Here is a 16,676-nt window from a genome sequence, read left to right as displayed (position 1 = left end):
GTATATGAAAAGTGGAAGGTGATAGGGATGCTTGGTTTCCAAGGGCAGGCCCTGTCTGACCAACTTTGTTGCTTTTCGTAATGATGTAACTGCATCAGTGGACAAGGGGAGAGCCACTAGTGCCATCTATCTGGACTTCAGTAAGGCCTTTGACATGGTCACACATAACATCCTTCTCTCCAAATTGGAAAGGTATGGATTTGATGAGTGGGCTGATCAGTGGATGAGATAATCTTTGTGAGATTGTACCCAGAGAATGGTGATCAATGGCTGAACATCTTGATGGAGATCAGTGACAAGCGATGTCCCTCAGGGGTCAGTACTAGGACTGGTGCTCTTTAACTTCATTAGTGATATTGGCAGTGAGATTGAGTCCACCCTCAGCAAGTTTTTGGATGGCACTAAGCTGAGTGGTGCAGTCGACACACCAGAGTGAGAGGATGCCATTCATAAAGACCTAGAAGTATGAACAGTGAGTCCAGGTGAACATCATGAGGTTCAACTAATCCAAGTGCAAGGTCCTTCACCTGGCTCTTAGCAACCTGTGATATTAGTGTAAGCTGGGGGAATGTAAGGATAGAGCATAGCCCTGCCAAAAAGGACTTGAGTGTACTAGTGGATGGTAGGTTGGACATGAGCCAGCAGTGTGCCCTTGCAGCCCAGAAAGCTGTATCTGCGTCAAAAGAAGCATGGCCAGCAGGTCGAGGGAGGTGATCCTGCGCCTCTGCTCTGTGCTGGTGAGACCTCTTCTGGAATACTGTGTCCAGATATGGAATCCTCAGTACAGGAAAGATGTAGACCTGTTAGAGTGCATCCAGAAGAGAGACACAGAAATGATCCATGGGATGGAACATCTCCCCTGCGAGGACAGACTGAGAGAGCTGAGGCTGTTTACCTTGAAGAAGAGGAGGCTCTGGGGAGTCTTAATAGTGGCTTTTTAGTATCTACATGGGGTCTGTATATGCTGATCTGTCTATGCTATTTGTGAACCTTACCAGGTTGCTCTAAAAAGCAAAAAAAACCAACCAAACCCATCATCAATGAATTTTAACGTTGTTTGGGATTTTAGTTCCTGTGGAAATAAATATTCATACAAACTTTCCTGTGCTTCGCAAAGCTTTTCTGTCTTGTTTTTGTTTGTTTGTTTGTTTGTTTTTAAATATTGTCAGAGGCCTCGTGGCCAAATTTTGCTTTCTCATCTGGTCACTATCTACTACCTTTTTTTTTGTTTGTTTGTTTTTGTTTTTTGTTTTTTGTTTTTAATGAGGTGGAATTCTTTTGGTGCAAGTCCTATGTGTATACCTTCTCTATTCTAGCGCTGCTGTCCAGAACCTAGTAAAAGGATTCCCTCCTGGAGTGGCCGTCCCATCTGGATGGAAAAGATGGTGCTTTGCAGAGTGAAGGTTCCCCACACCTTTGCTGTTCATTCTTATACTCGTCCCACCATATGCCAGTATTGCAAACGGCTTCTCAAGGGCCTTTTTCGTCAAGGAATGCAATGTAAAGGTATGCACTTATTTTTCCACCACAGATATGAATCAGAGCAGTATAATATTTGAAAAAAATACATTTTTTGGAAAGGGTTGTGGCTCCCCTATTTGCATTATATATTTTTATGAAAACTGAGATCTAATCACATGTGGAATGGAAACACCATAATTCAACAAGAATTCTAAGCTATTAATAAAAACAGGAAATCCTTCCCTTTGTTAAATGTCTGTCTTCTACACTCATCACTAAAGACTTCAGTATCTTTTGTTGCATTATTTTAATACAGGATAGTGATTATTATCTTTTGGAAAAAATTACAAGGACTGTACCTTTCCTGAACTAGATTAGGCTCCCTCAGGTGGTTTTTATTGAGCATGTGTTCATGTTCATGACTTCAGCTCTCAGATTCCTCCATGCCTATCCCAGGACATAACTATGGCATTGTGCTTTTCTTCTGCCTCTTCATGACTGGATTGTACAGATCTGTTAGCTTTGTTGCAGGAAAGAAAACTGTAGTGGAGAATCCTAAAAGTTAATATGGTAAGGATTTTTCATTTCTCTGTCACGAGTTTATCAAATGTGAGTACCAAAGATTAACACATTGGAAGAGGTTGCTTAGAGCAAAAAGTGTAGGCTTATATCTGTGATAACTCTCTGCTGACTAAAAATACTGCTGATGGGGAGTAGTTCCATTTTATTTTTTATTTTTTTCCATTTTACTTTTTATTAACTTGCAGTTTTTGTAGCCTGCTCGAAGTCTGCATCCCTAACTGTTTGACTTTTCAGTCACCATATCTCCTGGATACTTGCAGTAAATAAATAAGGAAGCCTACAGAAGATGTTTTGCAGTTTTAAATTACTCACCATTTCCAGTCGTTGTGATTGCATATCCAACTGAACAAATGGGTTTGCCACTTCATTCTCAGGAAACTCTTTGTAGAAAATAGTGTCTAGGTATAGAAAGTGACTTAGAAAAAATATTATGTTTGTACACAGAAGAAAAATAGGTATATTAAGAGATATTCATTTAAGCAGCGTAGTGCTATATATATATACACACATATATATATATTGATGATATATATATATATCAGCAATTGATGTCAAACTATCAACACATTTTCATACTGCTTTTTCCTTCGGTTTTTTTTTTTTACTGTTTCCCACTGACTTTTTTTGTTCACATTACCAAAGCTTGAGGTCTTTCAGCAGTCTTACATTCCTGAGTATCTCAGAGCCTTGGATTTCTTAATTCCTCCAGACTTGAATTTGAACTCTGAGTTGATCTTTGGGGCTAATGCTGTAACTTTATTAATAAATGAAGTCAACTGGGACAAAATGGCCTGCACTCACATACAAATTTTTGTAGCCTTCCAGCCCTCAGTGGCTGTATGCAAACTGCCTCTTGGGAACAGTGTCATGGAATGCCCTAATTTATGAACTAGACCTGGGAACTGTTTGAGATTGTGTTTTTATGGACCTTATGAGTGAGTCAATCCTAATAAGTTAGTCTTTTTAGTAGTTCCCTGGTAGGATCCGAACCATCTTGTTTGTTCCAGCACCCTTCAGGCTAGTGAAATAACCATATTCCATAATACAGACTGAAAACACTGCTATAGAAAGGACGATTAGTTGGTTTTCTTGAATGCTTCCTCTTAGGCACTTGGAAAGTAAACAGAACTGTAGCTGGCCTCAGGGTTTGGCTTTTCAGCTACTTAAAATGGGAAGACAATAATTTCTTTGTGTTTAAAAGGAAAGTACACCGAGCTTCTGATTAGCAAGTCAGATCTAGATCCTGTATTTTGCAATTTGGTTACTGTGATTTAATACAGATGCCACATCCCAGGGAGTCCTCAAGACTAGGTTGGATGGGACTTTGAGCAAACTGATCTAGTGAGAGATGTGCTTGCTTGTGGGTGGTGAGGGTAGTAAAACTGTATGATCTTTAAAGTTCCTTCTCAACTAAACTGTTCATGGTTCTATGATAGCAAAAAGGGACTAAATTATCAGTTTCAAAACAGCAGTGAGGACAGTAGAGAGTTTAAAATTCATGATGCGGATATGTGGTTGGAAATTATGGTGATGCTACTAACAAAGGAAATTCCTGTAATGCTATTAATGTGTGCTGGACTGTTGGATATCAAATACTGCCTACTCAAATGCAGAAATGGCACACATCCAAGTTAGTGTTCTATCTCCACATTTGACTTGATGTATCTTACTCTGTCAGCTTGCTGTCCAAGGAAATTAGGGCAGGCAGAAATGGAGCTTCATTGTTGCCTGGCCAAATCTATGATCTGAATGACAGGGGAGCTGAACTTTAAGATTTACTGCAAAGCATTCTTGCTTAATGGTTTAGGATTGTGATCCTAGTGCTATGATGGCTGCAAATCTTAGGCAGCAAGTGGGGAAAAATGATAGAGATTACACATTTGAAACAAGTAGCAATGGAAAAAAGGGTGTGGAGCAGACTAGAGGATGGGAAAAATTGCGTCATAACAGAAAAAAATAGCTAGAAAGAAAGCTAGAGATTAGAGAACTTTTGTCCTGGAAGGGAAAGTGCTGACATAGTACACTGGACTGGCAAATCATCGTAAGACATTGGGACAAGATTGTCCATTTCCTTCTGGAGGTGATCTCATCAGTACTGTCTTCTTGTATATGCAAATGTGTGCATCTGAACTGAAGCTTGTGATGGAAGTTGTGATAGAATGTGTCTCCTTGAGAAGGAGTAAAATTCTGCTATTGTGGGCTTATTTATCTTTTGTTTTAGATTGCAGATTCAATTGTCACAAACGCTGTGCATCTAAAGTACCTAAAGACTGTCTTGGAGAGGTGGTTTTCAATGGAGGTAAGATGAGAAACGTGCTTTCAAGTACTGGCAAGTCTTTGGAGGCTTAAAAAGATCCTTCAGCTTTAGATGTCCTCAACTTTGACTATTTTACCTGTTTTTATTTTACCTTTCAAGTTCCTTTACTTGAGATTACTGAGAATTAAGATTTCACTGTGAAATTTATTTTGGTGACTTCAGTTTTACTTCATCAGCATTGGCAAGTGAAGTGTGGTACAAGAGAGGCATGAGCATTCTGAGGAGAGTCCACCTAAGGACAGTGAAGTTGATGAGCGTATTGGAGCATCTCTATGAAGAAAGGCTGGGATTGCTTTAGCAGGGATACCTGGAGCAGGCTGCCTAAGATCGTGTCCAGATGGCTTTTGAGTATTTCCAGGTCGGAGACTGTACAACCTCTCTGGGGCAGCCTGTGCCAGTGCTCAGACACCCTCACAGTTAAAAAGTGTTGCCTGATATTCAGGTAGAGCCTCATGTGCTCCGTTTCTAGTCATGTCACTGGTTACCACTGAAAAGAGCCTGACTCTGACATCTTTGTACCCTTCCTGCATTGATTCCTATCCATTGATGAGATCCTCCTGAACCTTCTCTTTCCAGGTTGAACAATCCTAGTTTTCTCCTCATTGGAGAGATGCTCCAGTCTCTTTGTCATTTCAGTCGTGCTTTGCTGAAAAGGAGATGTTTCCCCTCTACTCAGCCCTGTTGAGGCCACACCTGAAGTAGTGTCTCCATCTGGGCTCCCCAGCTAAAGAGAGAGATGAATGTACTGGAGAGAGCCCAGCAAACCAGAAAATAACTTTTGTCCTTTATGTTTATATTTTAATTTATATTTTAGAAGGAATACTACTGATGGGCTGATAACTTGTGGAGCAGAGTTTCTTAGTGAAATGCAAGTTCAGGCCTTGAGAATTTCACCATGAATCTTTCAGTATGAGTGTTGTTTTGATTGTGTTTACTTTGGTATTTAACAAAAACAAATTGATAATGTTCATTAGCACACTCTGAATCATTTAGCAAAATCTTGAGGATTTTTTATATTCTGATTGCACTATGATGTTTATTTGCATAAGTGTGAACTGGAGAACAATTTTTTGCCTTTTTTTTTTTTTTTAAAATTATGCTCTAAAATAATATCTGCATCCTGTGTTACTCCCAGAACCTGCTAGCCCAGGCCAGGATTTGGACCTGCCAATGGAGGTTGATAGCAGTGAAATGAATAGTGATGGTAGTCGCGGTCTGGATGATACTGAGGAGTCCTCAACTCCAGAAGACAAAATCTTTTTTATGGATCCATCTGACCTTGATACAGACAAAGATGAAGAAGCTGTCAAAACCATCAGGTAAGTCATAATGTGAACTTTTGTGCTCTGGATGTATCTTCCTCAGTATTCTAAAGGAAAATTTCGAGTAAAGCGTTTCTGAGTAGTCCAGTTTTAAGTTGTGTGTTTTTTCCTTTTTTTACACAAACCTGAAACATAAGTAAATTAAAATAATATGTTCTCTTCTAATTGGGAAAGTGCTGTGCTATGAATGTTATTAAATAAATAAAATGAAATTATCGAACCATGGTTAAAGGTATGGCTAAAGGCAAAGATGTGAGAAAGATCTTTGTGACTTCAGCCTATTTTAATTACTAGTGCACAAGTGTTGATCTAAAAATAATTACTCTAGAGTAATAACTCTATATTTTAGTTTATTCTAGGTAGCCAATTGCTTTAACTAGGATGTGATTCTCTGAATTCTTTCGTCAGATAACTTTCCATAGAATGGTTAGAGCTGGAAGGGATGTTTAAATATCATCTCGTCCCTGCCCCTTGCTGTGGGTTGAGACATCTTTCACTATATCAGGTTGCTCAAAGCCCTGTCCAAACCTGACTTTGAACGCTTCCAGTGATAGTTCCTTTAATCAAGTTTAGCCTTTTTAATTTTTATATTATAATAGAATCATAGAGCAGGCCAGGTTGGAAGGGACCCCAGAGGATCCAACGTTTGTGGGAAAGGGTAGCCTAGATGTGATTATCTTCAATTGCATTTTGAAAGCCTCCACCATGTCCCTGGGGAAATTCTTATTCTGAATAGCATCATTCTAATTTTCTTAGTGTCATTCTTAAAAATAAAAGAGCAATTGTAATAGGTCAAACAGAGGTAATTTTAACCCAGTGTCTCATGGCAAATACGTACGGAAGAGTATGAGAACAGGAAGAACATACAGTTCGGGAAGAGTAACTTTCAATGATTTATAGCTCAAGGACTTCCTAAGTTGGAAGTAGCATCTTTTTGTGTTCTACTTCTAGGTAGAATTTTTCTGTTTATTAATAGCATCGAAGCAATTCTTTTCTGGCATGTGCAATGTCTTGTTTCAGCCACTTCTACAACATGACTGCACTGTGTTAAAGCATGTTTATGTTTTGATTTGAAATTCTCCTCATGATTTCATGTGATTACAAATTTTTCTACTAGCACCATGTGTAGGATCTCTTGTACTAAGCAGATAACGTGGTGGCTCACTCCATACTGAGCAGGACTGAAACCTGTATGTTAAATTAATGATTGTCAAAATGTTAGATTATCAACTCCTTGTCTGCAAGAAAGTTAATACAAATGACATTGATTTAAATTTTCAGGTATTATTTGAATTAACACTCTTCTGTTTTCATAAATTGAAAGTGTGCTTTATTAGTGTAATATTATGAAATAATTAACTTGACTTAGGCAAGAGAAAATAGTAAAAATGCCAATGTTAATTAATTTTACGCTGGATTAAGATTCAAGCAGTAAATTGTTTCAAAAGGATTATTTGTGTAGGTGTCTCATTTCAGTGTGTTTCCTTTGCCTTCTGTAATGTAATACAAGCACTGTAGTACTTGCATTGAAAGAGCTAGTGGGAGCTCAAATTTCATATCATCTATCAGTGAAATAAGTTAGAAGAGAAGAGTAAGTGCCTGTTCTGAAAATTTTGGGCTAGATGTATAGTACCATTATCATTGTAGTACTCTTATATTTTAGCTTAAATGTTAACTGTTTTCTCTTTTTTAGTCCCTCAACAAGCAATAATATTCCTCTCATGAGAGTTGTACAGTCCATCAAGCATACAAAGAGGAAGAGCAGTACGATGGTGAAGGAAGGATGGATGGTCCACTATACTAGTAGAGACAATCTGGTCAGTGACTTTGGTTTCTTCCTACAGTAACTTCTCTAAACCACTGTATTTTATTTCTGTTGTCTAGATAATCTGATTTACAGTATCATCTGAAATAACTTAGCAATAGTGTTCATTAAGAGGAAGTATGATGCAGTGGAGAAATCTTTGAGGTGACGATCTATCAGCACTTTTCAATTTAGAAAAAGAGGCATCTCTAATCAATCTGAAATCAATAGTGTGTTCAAGATTTCAGCTGGACTTAGCTTTTTCCCATTTGGAGGTTTTATTCTGTTTATTAATTCTGTTATAAAATGACGAGTATTGAAACAGTCAATGCTATTCCATTGATAGAGATATTTAGTAAATTTGGTGTGTAGATGTGGAAGCCCGTTATTCCTCTAGCAATTTGTTCTATCTCACAGTAAGCATTATTGAACACTATTCCCCATTCCAAAACCACTATTTCTCTTCATGTTAGTGGAATAAAGATCTGTGGCTTGGTTGCATTAGCTTGGGTTTGTAAGCATTTTCCACAAAGCCAACACTGTTTGTTTGCAGTGCTACTAGTAATGATCTCTTAATTAATTGAACCTTCTAAGACAAGTTCCCTGCAAGGTTTTGTTTTGTTTTTGTCTTGTGAAAGAAGATGAGAATAACCAGATTCTGGAGAATTATCTAATGCAAGAAAATGAATTGACTTCCTGATAGATGAAATGAAAGAATGAAGTTGAGAAGTTCCTACAGCTCATGCAGCCCAGTTTGTCACACTGAGACTGTGAAAGGCAGCATAAATATTCCTGCATTCTTTGTCCCTGTGAAGGGCATTGTCAGAAGAGGGAATTTGGGAGTTTAGTTTATTTCAGTTATGTTGAAATCATAGACAGCTCAGGGTACTCCAGTATTTTCACTTCCTGTGTTTGTCAGCTGATCAATTACAAGTGGTCTTTAAAGTACAGTTTGTATTAACTAGTTACATTTATCGCAAATCCAAGTAAATATCTAACATTTCAGGTGTGATTTCTGTGTAGGCTCCTTAATAGGCACAATTATCATCTGCTTGCTATGAAAAATTAGAGCCAAATAACAGAAGATGAGTAGTTCTAAGCAGTACTCAGGGCAGACCTGGTGTTTGGCTCTGTTTTTGTCTTTTGACACAACCAGTATATTTTTTCCATGGATTTTTTTTTTTTAATTTTTATTTTTTGGCATTGTCTCAGACAACACCTTAGCTTAGATAGATTTTTTTTTTTTTTTTTCCCATCTATCAGTAAAGCTGCTATCTAGATGATAGCTACCAAAAAGGTGATGCAAATAAAGTTTTCTGTTCCAAAGCAAGATACCTTCAGCCAAGCAAGATTTCAGAGAGCTTCCTAGTGGAAGGAAGCTTCTGTATTATGTGTTGCAGAATCAGCTGTATCCCTTGTCCGCTCTCTCTTAGCAGAGCCAAACTATTTCTTGTTCCTGTCACAACTTGGACTTTCCATTAGTTCCAAAGAGGTTCATTCTAACAGCATTTCAGCATACTTTCTGTTGAGCCTGGATAACAAAGCGTTTCACCCATTATAGGGAGTGCATCATCTGTATTCTTGTTTTTCTCATTCTGAGCCCTTCCTTTCTCAGTATAGATTAGAAGCATATTTAGAGTTCCCGAGTACCTACCAACGTGTTCCTTAAATACTCCAAGCCTTCCTTGATTTATGATTTTTTAAAAAGCATATATGTTAAAAGGATGAGTTCACCCTTATACTTTCACCCAATTTCCATTTGGTGCTGGCTTGAACTTTCATTTAGTTAAATCTATTCATGTCCTAGCTCTCTTCACCTAACTCCTACAGATGGTCTTAACTTCCCTAAGATTGAAATCATTTAAGTTCTGTATTAGATATAATAAGGGTGTTATTTTTCTAAGCATTGTCATTCTTGTCCAAAGCTAAGGGCCTTTGATTTTTCTTTGGGAAAAAAAAAGAGTTTCTAACTATATGAGCTTGGTGCAAGCAAATCAGTTAGATCCATATAGCCACATGGCTTTTCACGTCCAAATAGCTTTCAGATGATTCTCTATTTTTTAGGAATGTTCCTACGCTTAAGGTTATTAGGCAGTTATGTACCAGAACGTATATGCATATTATTCTCTGATGGAAAACATATTTCTCATTGATGGAGACTTCTCAAAAGTGGCTACATAATCTGTCTTGATTTTTATCTTAATTTTTCATCTTTTCCCTAAGGTAGATTATTCACTTGACTCTCATAATCTGCCTACCTTTTTTTTTTGCCATTGTGCACTTCAACCACCTAGAATTGCAGACTTGTAGAGGTTGGAAAGGACTTCTAGAGATCATCACATCCAACCTCCAGAATTTTCTGTTTACAAAAGAATGGAGGACTTGTTAGACTTGCTCAGTTCTTAAACCCACCTCATGTTGGTGTGAGGGCATGGAAGGGAGAATAGCAACTCCCACAGTTGTTGCTAAGTGAAAATAATTCAGATTTTGTGAGCACGTGCACATAGGGTGAAACTTGTGTCGGTAGTTATTTCCTGTAGGAGATAACTGTTACCACCTTTGTTGCTGTAAGGTAAGTGATTTTTTTTTTTTTTAATGGTTTGTGCAGATACTTCTGAGCCTATTCTTGAATTAAAAAAAAAAAAAAAGGCAAGCAAATAACTGTATTCCCAAAATGTGTTTTTCATGTATCCAGTCTAAGATGGAACCGTAGATTAACATCATTTGATTATCTTAGTTATTTAAACAATTTCTCTAAATAATTGGATACCATAAGTATTCCTAATAATTTATATTTTTGTACTGTGCATTTTGTAGAGGAAAAGACATTACTGGAGACTGGACAGCAAATGCCTCACGCTATTTCAAAATGAATCTGGAACAAAATATTACAAGGTAATTCATGATGAGTAATAATTGTGTTTTGATTTACTTAAGAGGTCTTATGTGCTTGAAGTAACTGTTTCCAAGTAGTATAATAAATATTATGTGAATTCCTCATCTTTTAAAGTGAAAAAGTAAGTAGTGATTGAAAGTTGCATGTTTATTTATTTCCCAACTGTACAACTGAAAGTTGAGAGCAAATTTTAGAGGGAAATTTACTGTGCAGCCTGGCATTATATGAAAGAAGCTTCGCTATAAGTATGTTATGCTGCAAATAGAGTAGTGTGTACAGTGGTAGAATATTCAGAAAATGTCTACAATTGTATAAACAAGATTTTTCCCTTTCTTGTCTTTCACCTTTAGGTGAGGGTACAAATCTTGCAGTTTCATCCTTTATAACATCTCTAAAATCAAGCCTTTTCTCTGTACACCCAGCTAAACTTGCCCAAATCCTTTTCATTCCTATCTTGACCAATGCAGTTTCTTCTTCTCAGACCTCCCTGATACTTGTATATTGCCCCGTGCATTCAAAACACAGCTGGTAAAATATGTTCCTTGCTTGTTATTCCGTCCTGTCACTGCTTTTAGTCCTTTGACTTACCCCTTCGCCCCTCCTTTTTTTACTGCTTAAATCTTGGATTATTTGTCTTTGCTATTAAAAGCATTCACAGTTGTTATCTCTACATTTATTTGCTCTTCATCCTAATCAGCTACAGCCTCTTAACCTCATAATGCCAGCCCAGTGTTCACCTGCTTGTTCACTACTCTTGCAAGTGATGTGCACCTGTAAGCCCTTCCATATATGTGGAGTGTCCTCCTCCAACTAGCTTGAACTTGCAGCTTTTCCTTCCTTCAGATCTGTTCCCCAATGCTGCTGTGTAACATGCTCTTAAACTGATGAGGTAGAGAAATTGAAAGAAATTGTTCATATTTACATGAAAAATAATCTTTTCCAAAATTGATTCAGAAATGTGAAGTAATACTTTCTGGCCAGCTTGCACAACTACATCCTCTTCCTAATGTGTCACTCTTTTTTCCCTATTGTGTTCTTCTCTGGCTAAGCTGTATAATCTATGAGTGCGGTGGGAAACAGTCACTCTGTAGTTGTGCATCACCTGTATGCTGGATGATGGGCTGTCTTATGCTGAACATGAACGCAGTTTGTGTAGAGATTAGTGGTTGTATAGAGGGAACTGTGGTGGGGCTCTCTAGGCATCTATAGAGGAATTTGGAGAGCTGTGGGTGGGTAAGGCTTTGTCTACATTTTGACAGTAGTTATGAAGCTTGGTGTTTTGCTATTTTGATATATTTGCTTTGATTTATCTGCAAACATTTTAAATTCTGTACAGTAGTATGTTAAAGTATTATATGCATTTTCATTTTTTAATCTTTAATATTTTTCTTCAGGAGATTCCACTTTCAGAAATTCTCCAGGTGACTCAGCCTCGAGATTTTTCAAACATGGTGCAGGGCAGCAATCCATACTGTTTTGAGATCATCACTGATACGATGGTGTACTTTGTTGGCGAAAACAATGGCAGCAGTCACCACAGTCCTGTTCTTGCTGCCACCGGAGTTGGACTTGACGTAGCTCAGGGCTGGGAGAAAGCCATTCGTCAGGCCTTGATGCCAGTCACTCCTCAAGCTAGCGTTTGCACTGCTGCAGGACAAGGAAAAGATCACAGTAAGCAGGCAGACAAGGCGCTGTAATCATGTTCTGAAGCTGTGAATGATAGAGATTCCATTTCAGAAAAGTCTGTTTGTCTATCTTCTGCTGAATTGGGTCTGTAATCTTCCACAAGTTTCTAAGAAGAGAAACTCAAGTTTTATGGAGGGTGTATGGGCAAATCTCTTAATCTGTTGTAGCAGCAAGCAGTAGTAGAAAATCAGTTTGCCCACATTAATTCGTACTGCAGAACTTTTATCATATGAGCAGTAAGAATTCACACGTAGTTGCTGGATGTAAAAGGGGACCATAGTTGAGACATTTCTAATAAACTTTGATAAACATCTCTTTCCATCAAGTTATTTATATACGTACAAAAAATCGGATGCTTTTTGACATTATCATCCATATTTAAAAAAAAAAAGATCTATAGTTAAGGAGAAAGAAGGAAGCTGATGATGAAATGGAAATGTTGCTAGTGATGGAAAGAATATTTGCTGAGCTCTGAGTACTAATATAAAATACATTTTCTTCCTTTTGTGCCTTTTTTACTCTTCTTTCTCTAGCGTAGGATTCATATTCATTATCAAGACTCTGCTAGGCACATGTTGTGCTCTTTCTTTTTAGATATCTCCTTGTCCTTTGCAACAACAGTCATGCACATTCTGTACTGACATTTATGTTTTCATTCTTCTGTTTCCTTTCATCTTCCAGATACTCTTTAATCTTCTCTTAGGGTTTTTTTTTTTTCCTTTTGTTTTTTTTTTTCTGTAGGAGATCCTGTGATTAGTTTCTCTGTCTCTGGTATCTCGTTATGCTGCATCAGAGCAACAGTTAAGGGCATGTAAATGCTAATCTTAGGTAAAGGCACTTTCTGAGAATGTAACTGTGGTCTGAAATGGTAAGCTGTAAAATATGTGTACTTGCATTTCTAATTAACTATAGTCAAGAAACATAGCTGTAAGAAGGTAGCTTGTAACAGGCCTTTTACCTATGTAAAATGCCACTTCAGATTTGCATAGATGAGTACCAAACACCTATGTACTGAAGCACTCTCTGTTCTTTAAAACTGAAGGCCTACTGTCCATGGGAGACATTTGAATGCAGTTACTTTTTCCAAAACCAATTTTTAACCCCCCCCTTTTTTTTTAAATTTAAATGAAAAATTATCAGTAGGAGGTAATAGAGCTATGGGCTAGATAGAAAAGACGTATTTTAGCATGATTAGGATTGTAGAAGTATAAGAAACGACCATGGATTTATAGCGGCATTTCTACATTCTTATGCAGACAGTTGTTCTCTTAACTCTAAGAAGACCACAAACTGTATGTCCTTACCTCTTCTTCCTGCTCACTGAGCCATCAGATGTGTCCCAAGAACCATTAAGAAAATTGGACTTACATTAAAAAAAAAGAAAAAGTAATAATTCTTTATCCTCCGATGTGTTCTCTTAAATGAGTAGACCAGAGCAGGGCATTGCTAATGCTTGAAATAGAGCAGCAGGAAATGTGTAGTGTCAAAATGTCCACAAGGCACCAACTAGTCAGTTTATGCCATGTTTTTGCCAGCAAGTCATTAGTAATGGGGATACTCCTCCACTCTGACTCACAGGAAAGAGTCCTTTTGGATGCTTTGCCTGGTGTTTGGGATGAGATGTTTCTTTGTATGATGTTTCTGAGGTGAAATTGGAAACGGGAGATTAAAAGTAAAGTAAAAGTAGCCAATTACATAAGCTATTACCTGATGTAAATTAGATGTTAAATTCTGACATTACTGTTTTCTTCATAAATGTCAGCCTTTCAGGCCTTGTTTGTGTGCATGTCATAGGCTTCAGAAAACTGATTTGGAGTAACTCTATCCCTCCCTAAAGGGGGGAAGCAGATACTTTGTGTTGTGTAGCTATCTGTGGAGAGGAGTTCAGTGTGTTCCCTTAAACAGTTTCAAAAACTATGTCTTCACTTTTTTTTCTAGTTAAACTGTAGTGAGGTTGAAACAAATTGTCCTTGGTAAATTTTTGCATGCCTTCTTTTTGTTTTCCCTTGTGTTCTGTATTTCTCCAATACAGACCTGACTAACTTCAAGCAGAAGGCAGTAGACAGTAGACACGTGCGTAGCTGTATTTCCAATTAGTATTTCAGATGTAGATTCAGAGTCCTTTGAGAACTAATATTATTTCCTTTCTTAAGTCTATACATTCTTTCTTTGAGATAAGGCACTGGTGACAAAAATTGGGTATGCGTTCACAGAATTGCAGGGGTTGAAAGGGGACCTCAGGAGATCATTGAGTCAAACCCTACTGCTAAAGCAGATTCCCTACACTAGGTTGCACAGGTAGGCATCCGGATGGGTCTTAAATTTAAAAGGAGACCCCACAACCTCTCTGGGCAACCTGTTCCAGTGCTCTGTCACCCTTACCATAGAGTTCTTCTGCATGTTAGTACAGAACTTCCGATGTTCACGTTTAAGACCATTAGTCTTGGTTCTATTGCTACTTACCATCAAAAGAGTCTGGACTCATGCATTTGCTTCCCACCTCCCTTCAGATATTTATAAACATTAATGAGATCCCCTCTCAGTCTTCTTTTCCCCAGGCTGAACAGTCCCAGGTTACTTAGCCTGTCCTCATACTGGAGATGCTCCAGGCCCTCAGTCATCTTTGTGGCCCTCTGCTGGACTCCTTTTAGGAGACCCCTGTCTTTTTTGAACTGGGGAGCCTAGAACTGGAAACAGTATTCTAAATGTGGCCTCATGAGGGCAGAATAGATGGGGAGGATAACTTCTCTCGACTGGCTGGTCGTGCACTTTTTAATGGAGCCCAGAATGCCACAGGGCACACTGCCTGCTCATGGCCAACCTGTTGTCTACCAGGATCCCTGGGTCCTTCTCTGCAGAGCTCCTCTCCAGCACATCAGCCCCTAACTTATACTGTAGCATGTGACTCTACACTTGCTCTTATTATGGTTCCTCCCTGCCCAACACTTCAGTCTGTCCAGGTCTTGCTGAATGGCAGCGCAGCCCTCCAATGTGTCAGCCACTACTCCCAACTTTGTATCATCAGTAAGCTTGCTAAAGCACAAAGCTCTTCCAAGGGTGATAAAGGTTCTGTTCAAAATATGTAGTCTGTAGTATGTCCTGCATTCACCTTATAAGTGTATTTTTTTTTTAATTAACGTAAGAAATAGTAGGTGTCTATTTATCTGAGATGCCTGACGTCCATCTTGAAGTCAAAGGAAAAAGGTGCTTTCTGTTTCCACGTGCCTTTTCTTGCCTGCTTATCTTAATGTTATTTCTATAATGAAAGCCTCATGTCATCATCTGTTGCAGGCTGAAAAGAAATTGTGTACCCTTTTTTAGTACTTTTACTTGAAAATTATGCTTCCTAGATGTGCTGTTATATTCTAAAGATTGGTAATGCTTCTACAGTATATCTGTGAAACACTTCGAAAACCTTTGTTTATGTTATGGATTTTTTTTTCTGACTATCAGGTCTTGTTACCTTTTTTGTTTGATTTATTTCCTTTTCTTGTACATTACAGATTTTGTGCAGCATCAAGATATACAAAATTAGTCACACACATTTGACTGTAGGGGATGCACCTAATCCTCTTATCTGTATTCTTCCCTATTACTACCAGAAATTTTTAGTAGTTTAATGGACTCTGATACAGTTGCCACACTACTATTGCTTTTGGTTCTCCAGTTCTATTGTCTATACTCACATACTGTTCTATCATTTTTATTATCAGTGATATGACAAAAATGGACAAATAATCTCAGCAAAACTCCATGGGTTGTTCATCTAATCAGTCTGTGAAACTTGAGTTCTGGATTATGATGCTTTTGCAAAATAGCCATAAAAATCATTCATTGGGATAAAAGTCAATAATTTTTTGCTGTCAAAAGCTTAACTTTTCTATTTTCTTATCTGTTGTATCTTCTTTATTACAGAAGATTTATCTCTAAGCATCTCTGTTTCAAATTGCCAAGTCCAGGAGAATGTGGTGAGTATTTATGGTGTTTATTAATCTGAGTATTTTAAAGTAATTGGTAGTAACAGTTTATGACAGAGAAAGCAGCACTCTGTTATTTCAACTAGACAAGACCATATTATGTACCTAACAGGAGGTAGTCTACTTACTTGACACAACTATTAGTTTGTGTTAATGTATGTCTCTGTATATAGTGTGGTTAAGTGGAACCACTTCAGGAAGTTTCTTCTTCCCTTCCCTTGAGGGCAGTGATATTATTCTTTACATATTTTAACATAAAATTTAAATACAGCTTAGCCAGTACTAATTAATATGCTCATGAACATTTTGAGTATGCCTGATGCTTATGATTTCTCTTCTTCATGCATTAGGATATCAGCTCTGTGTACCAGATATTTGCTGATGAAGTTCTGGGTTCTGGTCAGTTTGGTATTGTATATGGAGGTAAGTAGAATCCATTATGCTTTTAACTAAGATGGAGTGCAACTAAACTTGTTATAATTGGCCTTTTCATATTTGCTTAGCTGTATCAATAAGCTTAGCTGTATCTTGGTGAAGTTGATCTTGTTAAAAGTTTGGTTTGGATAACTGTGGTATAGCCTCTTTGCATTTTGATTGTAGTATTTCTTACAATTAGGTTTTTTTTTTTTTT

The 16,676-nt window shown here is 37.7% G+C and overlaps 1 protein-coding gene across 1 annotated transcript in view; it reads left to right on the top strand.

Annotated features, from left to right (window-relative positions):
- LOC100546134 (serine/threonine-protein kinase D3-like) overlaps positions 1-16,615 on the top strand; it is a 31,215-nt gene extending 14,600 nt beyond the window's left edge. Inside the window, exons 5-12 of the mRNA XM_010706857.3 lie at positions 1,317-1,506; positions 4,265-4,342; positions 5,496-5,679; positions 7,376-7,499; positions 10,304-10,381; positions 11,777-12,053; positions 15,984-16,036; positions 16,396-16,615. Coding sequence (XP_010705159.1) covers positions 1,317-1,506; positions 4,265-4,342; positions 5,496-5,679; positions 7,376-7,499; positions 10,304-10,381; positions 11,777-12,053; positions 15,984-16,036; positions 16,396-16,476 — 1,065 coding nt within the window. The 3' untranslated portion in view covers positions 16,477-16,615. The remainder of the gene's footprint in view (positions 1-1,316; positions 1,507-4,264; positions 4,343-5,495; positions 5,680-7,375; positions 7,500-10,303; positions 10,382-11,776; positions 12,054-15,983; positions 16,037-16,395) is intronic.
- Positions 16,616-16,676: the final 61 nt, after the last annotated feature.

The sequence above is a fragment of the Meleagris gallopavo genome, chromosome 2, assembly GCF_000146605.3.
Source record: "Meleagris gallopavo isolate NT-WF06-2002-E0010 breed Aviagen turkey brand Nicholas breeding stock chromosome 2, Turkey_5.1, whole genome shotgun sequence".
NCBI lineage: Eukaryota > Metazoa > Chordata > Aves > Galliformes > Phasianidae > Meleagris > Meleagris gallopavo.
The sequence above is the reverse complement of the archived record's forward strand: the minus strand, read 5'-3'. Positions and strand labels throughout refer to the sequence as shown.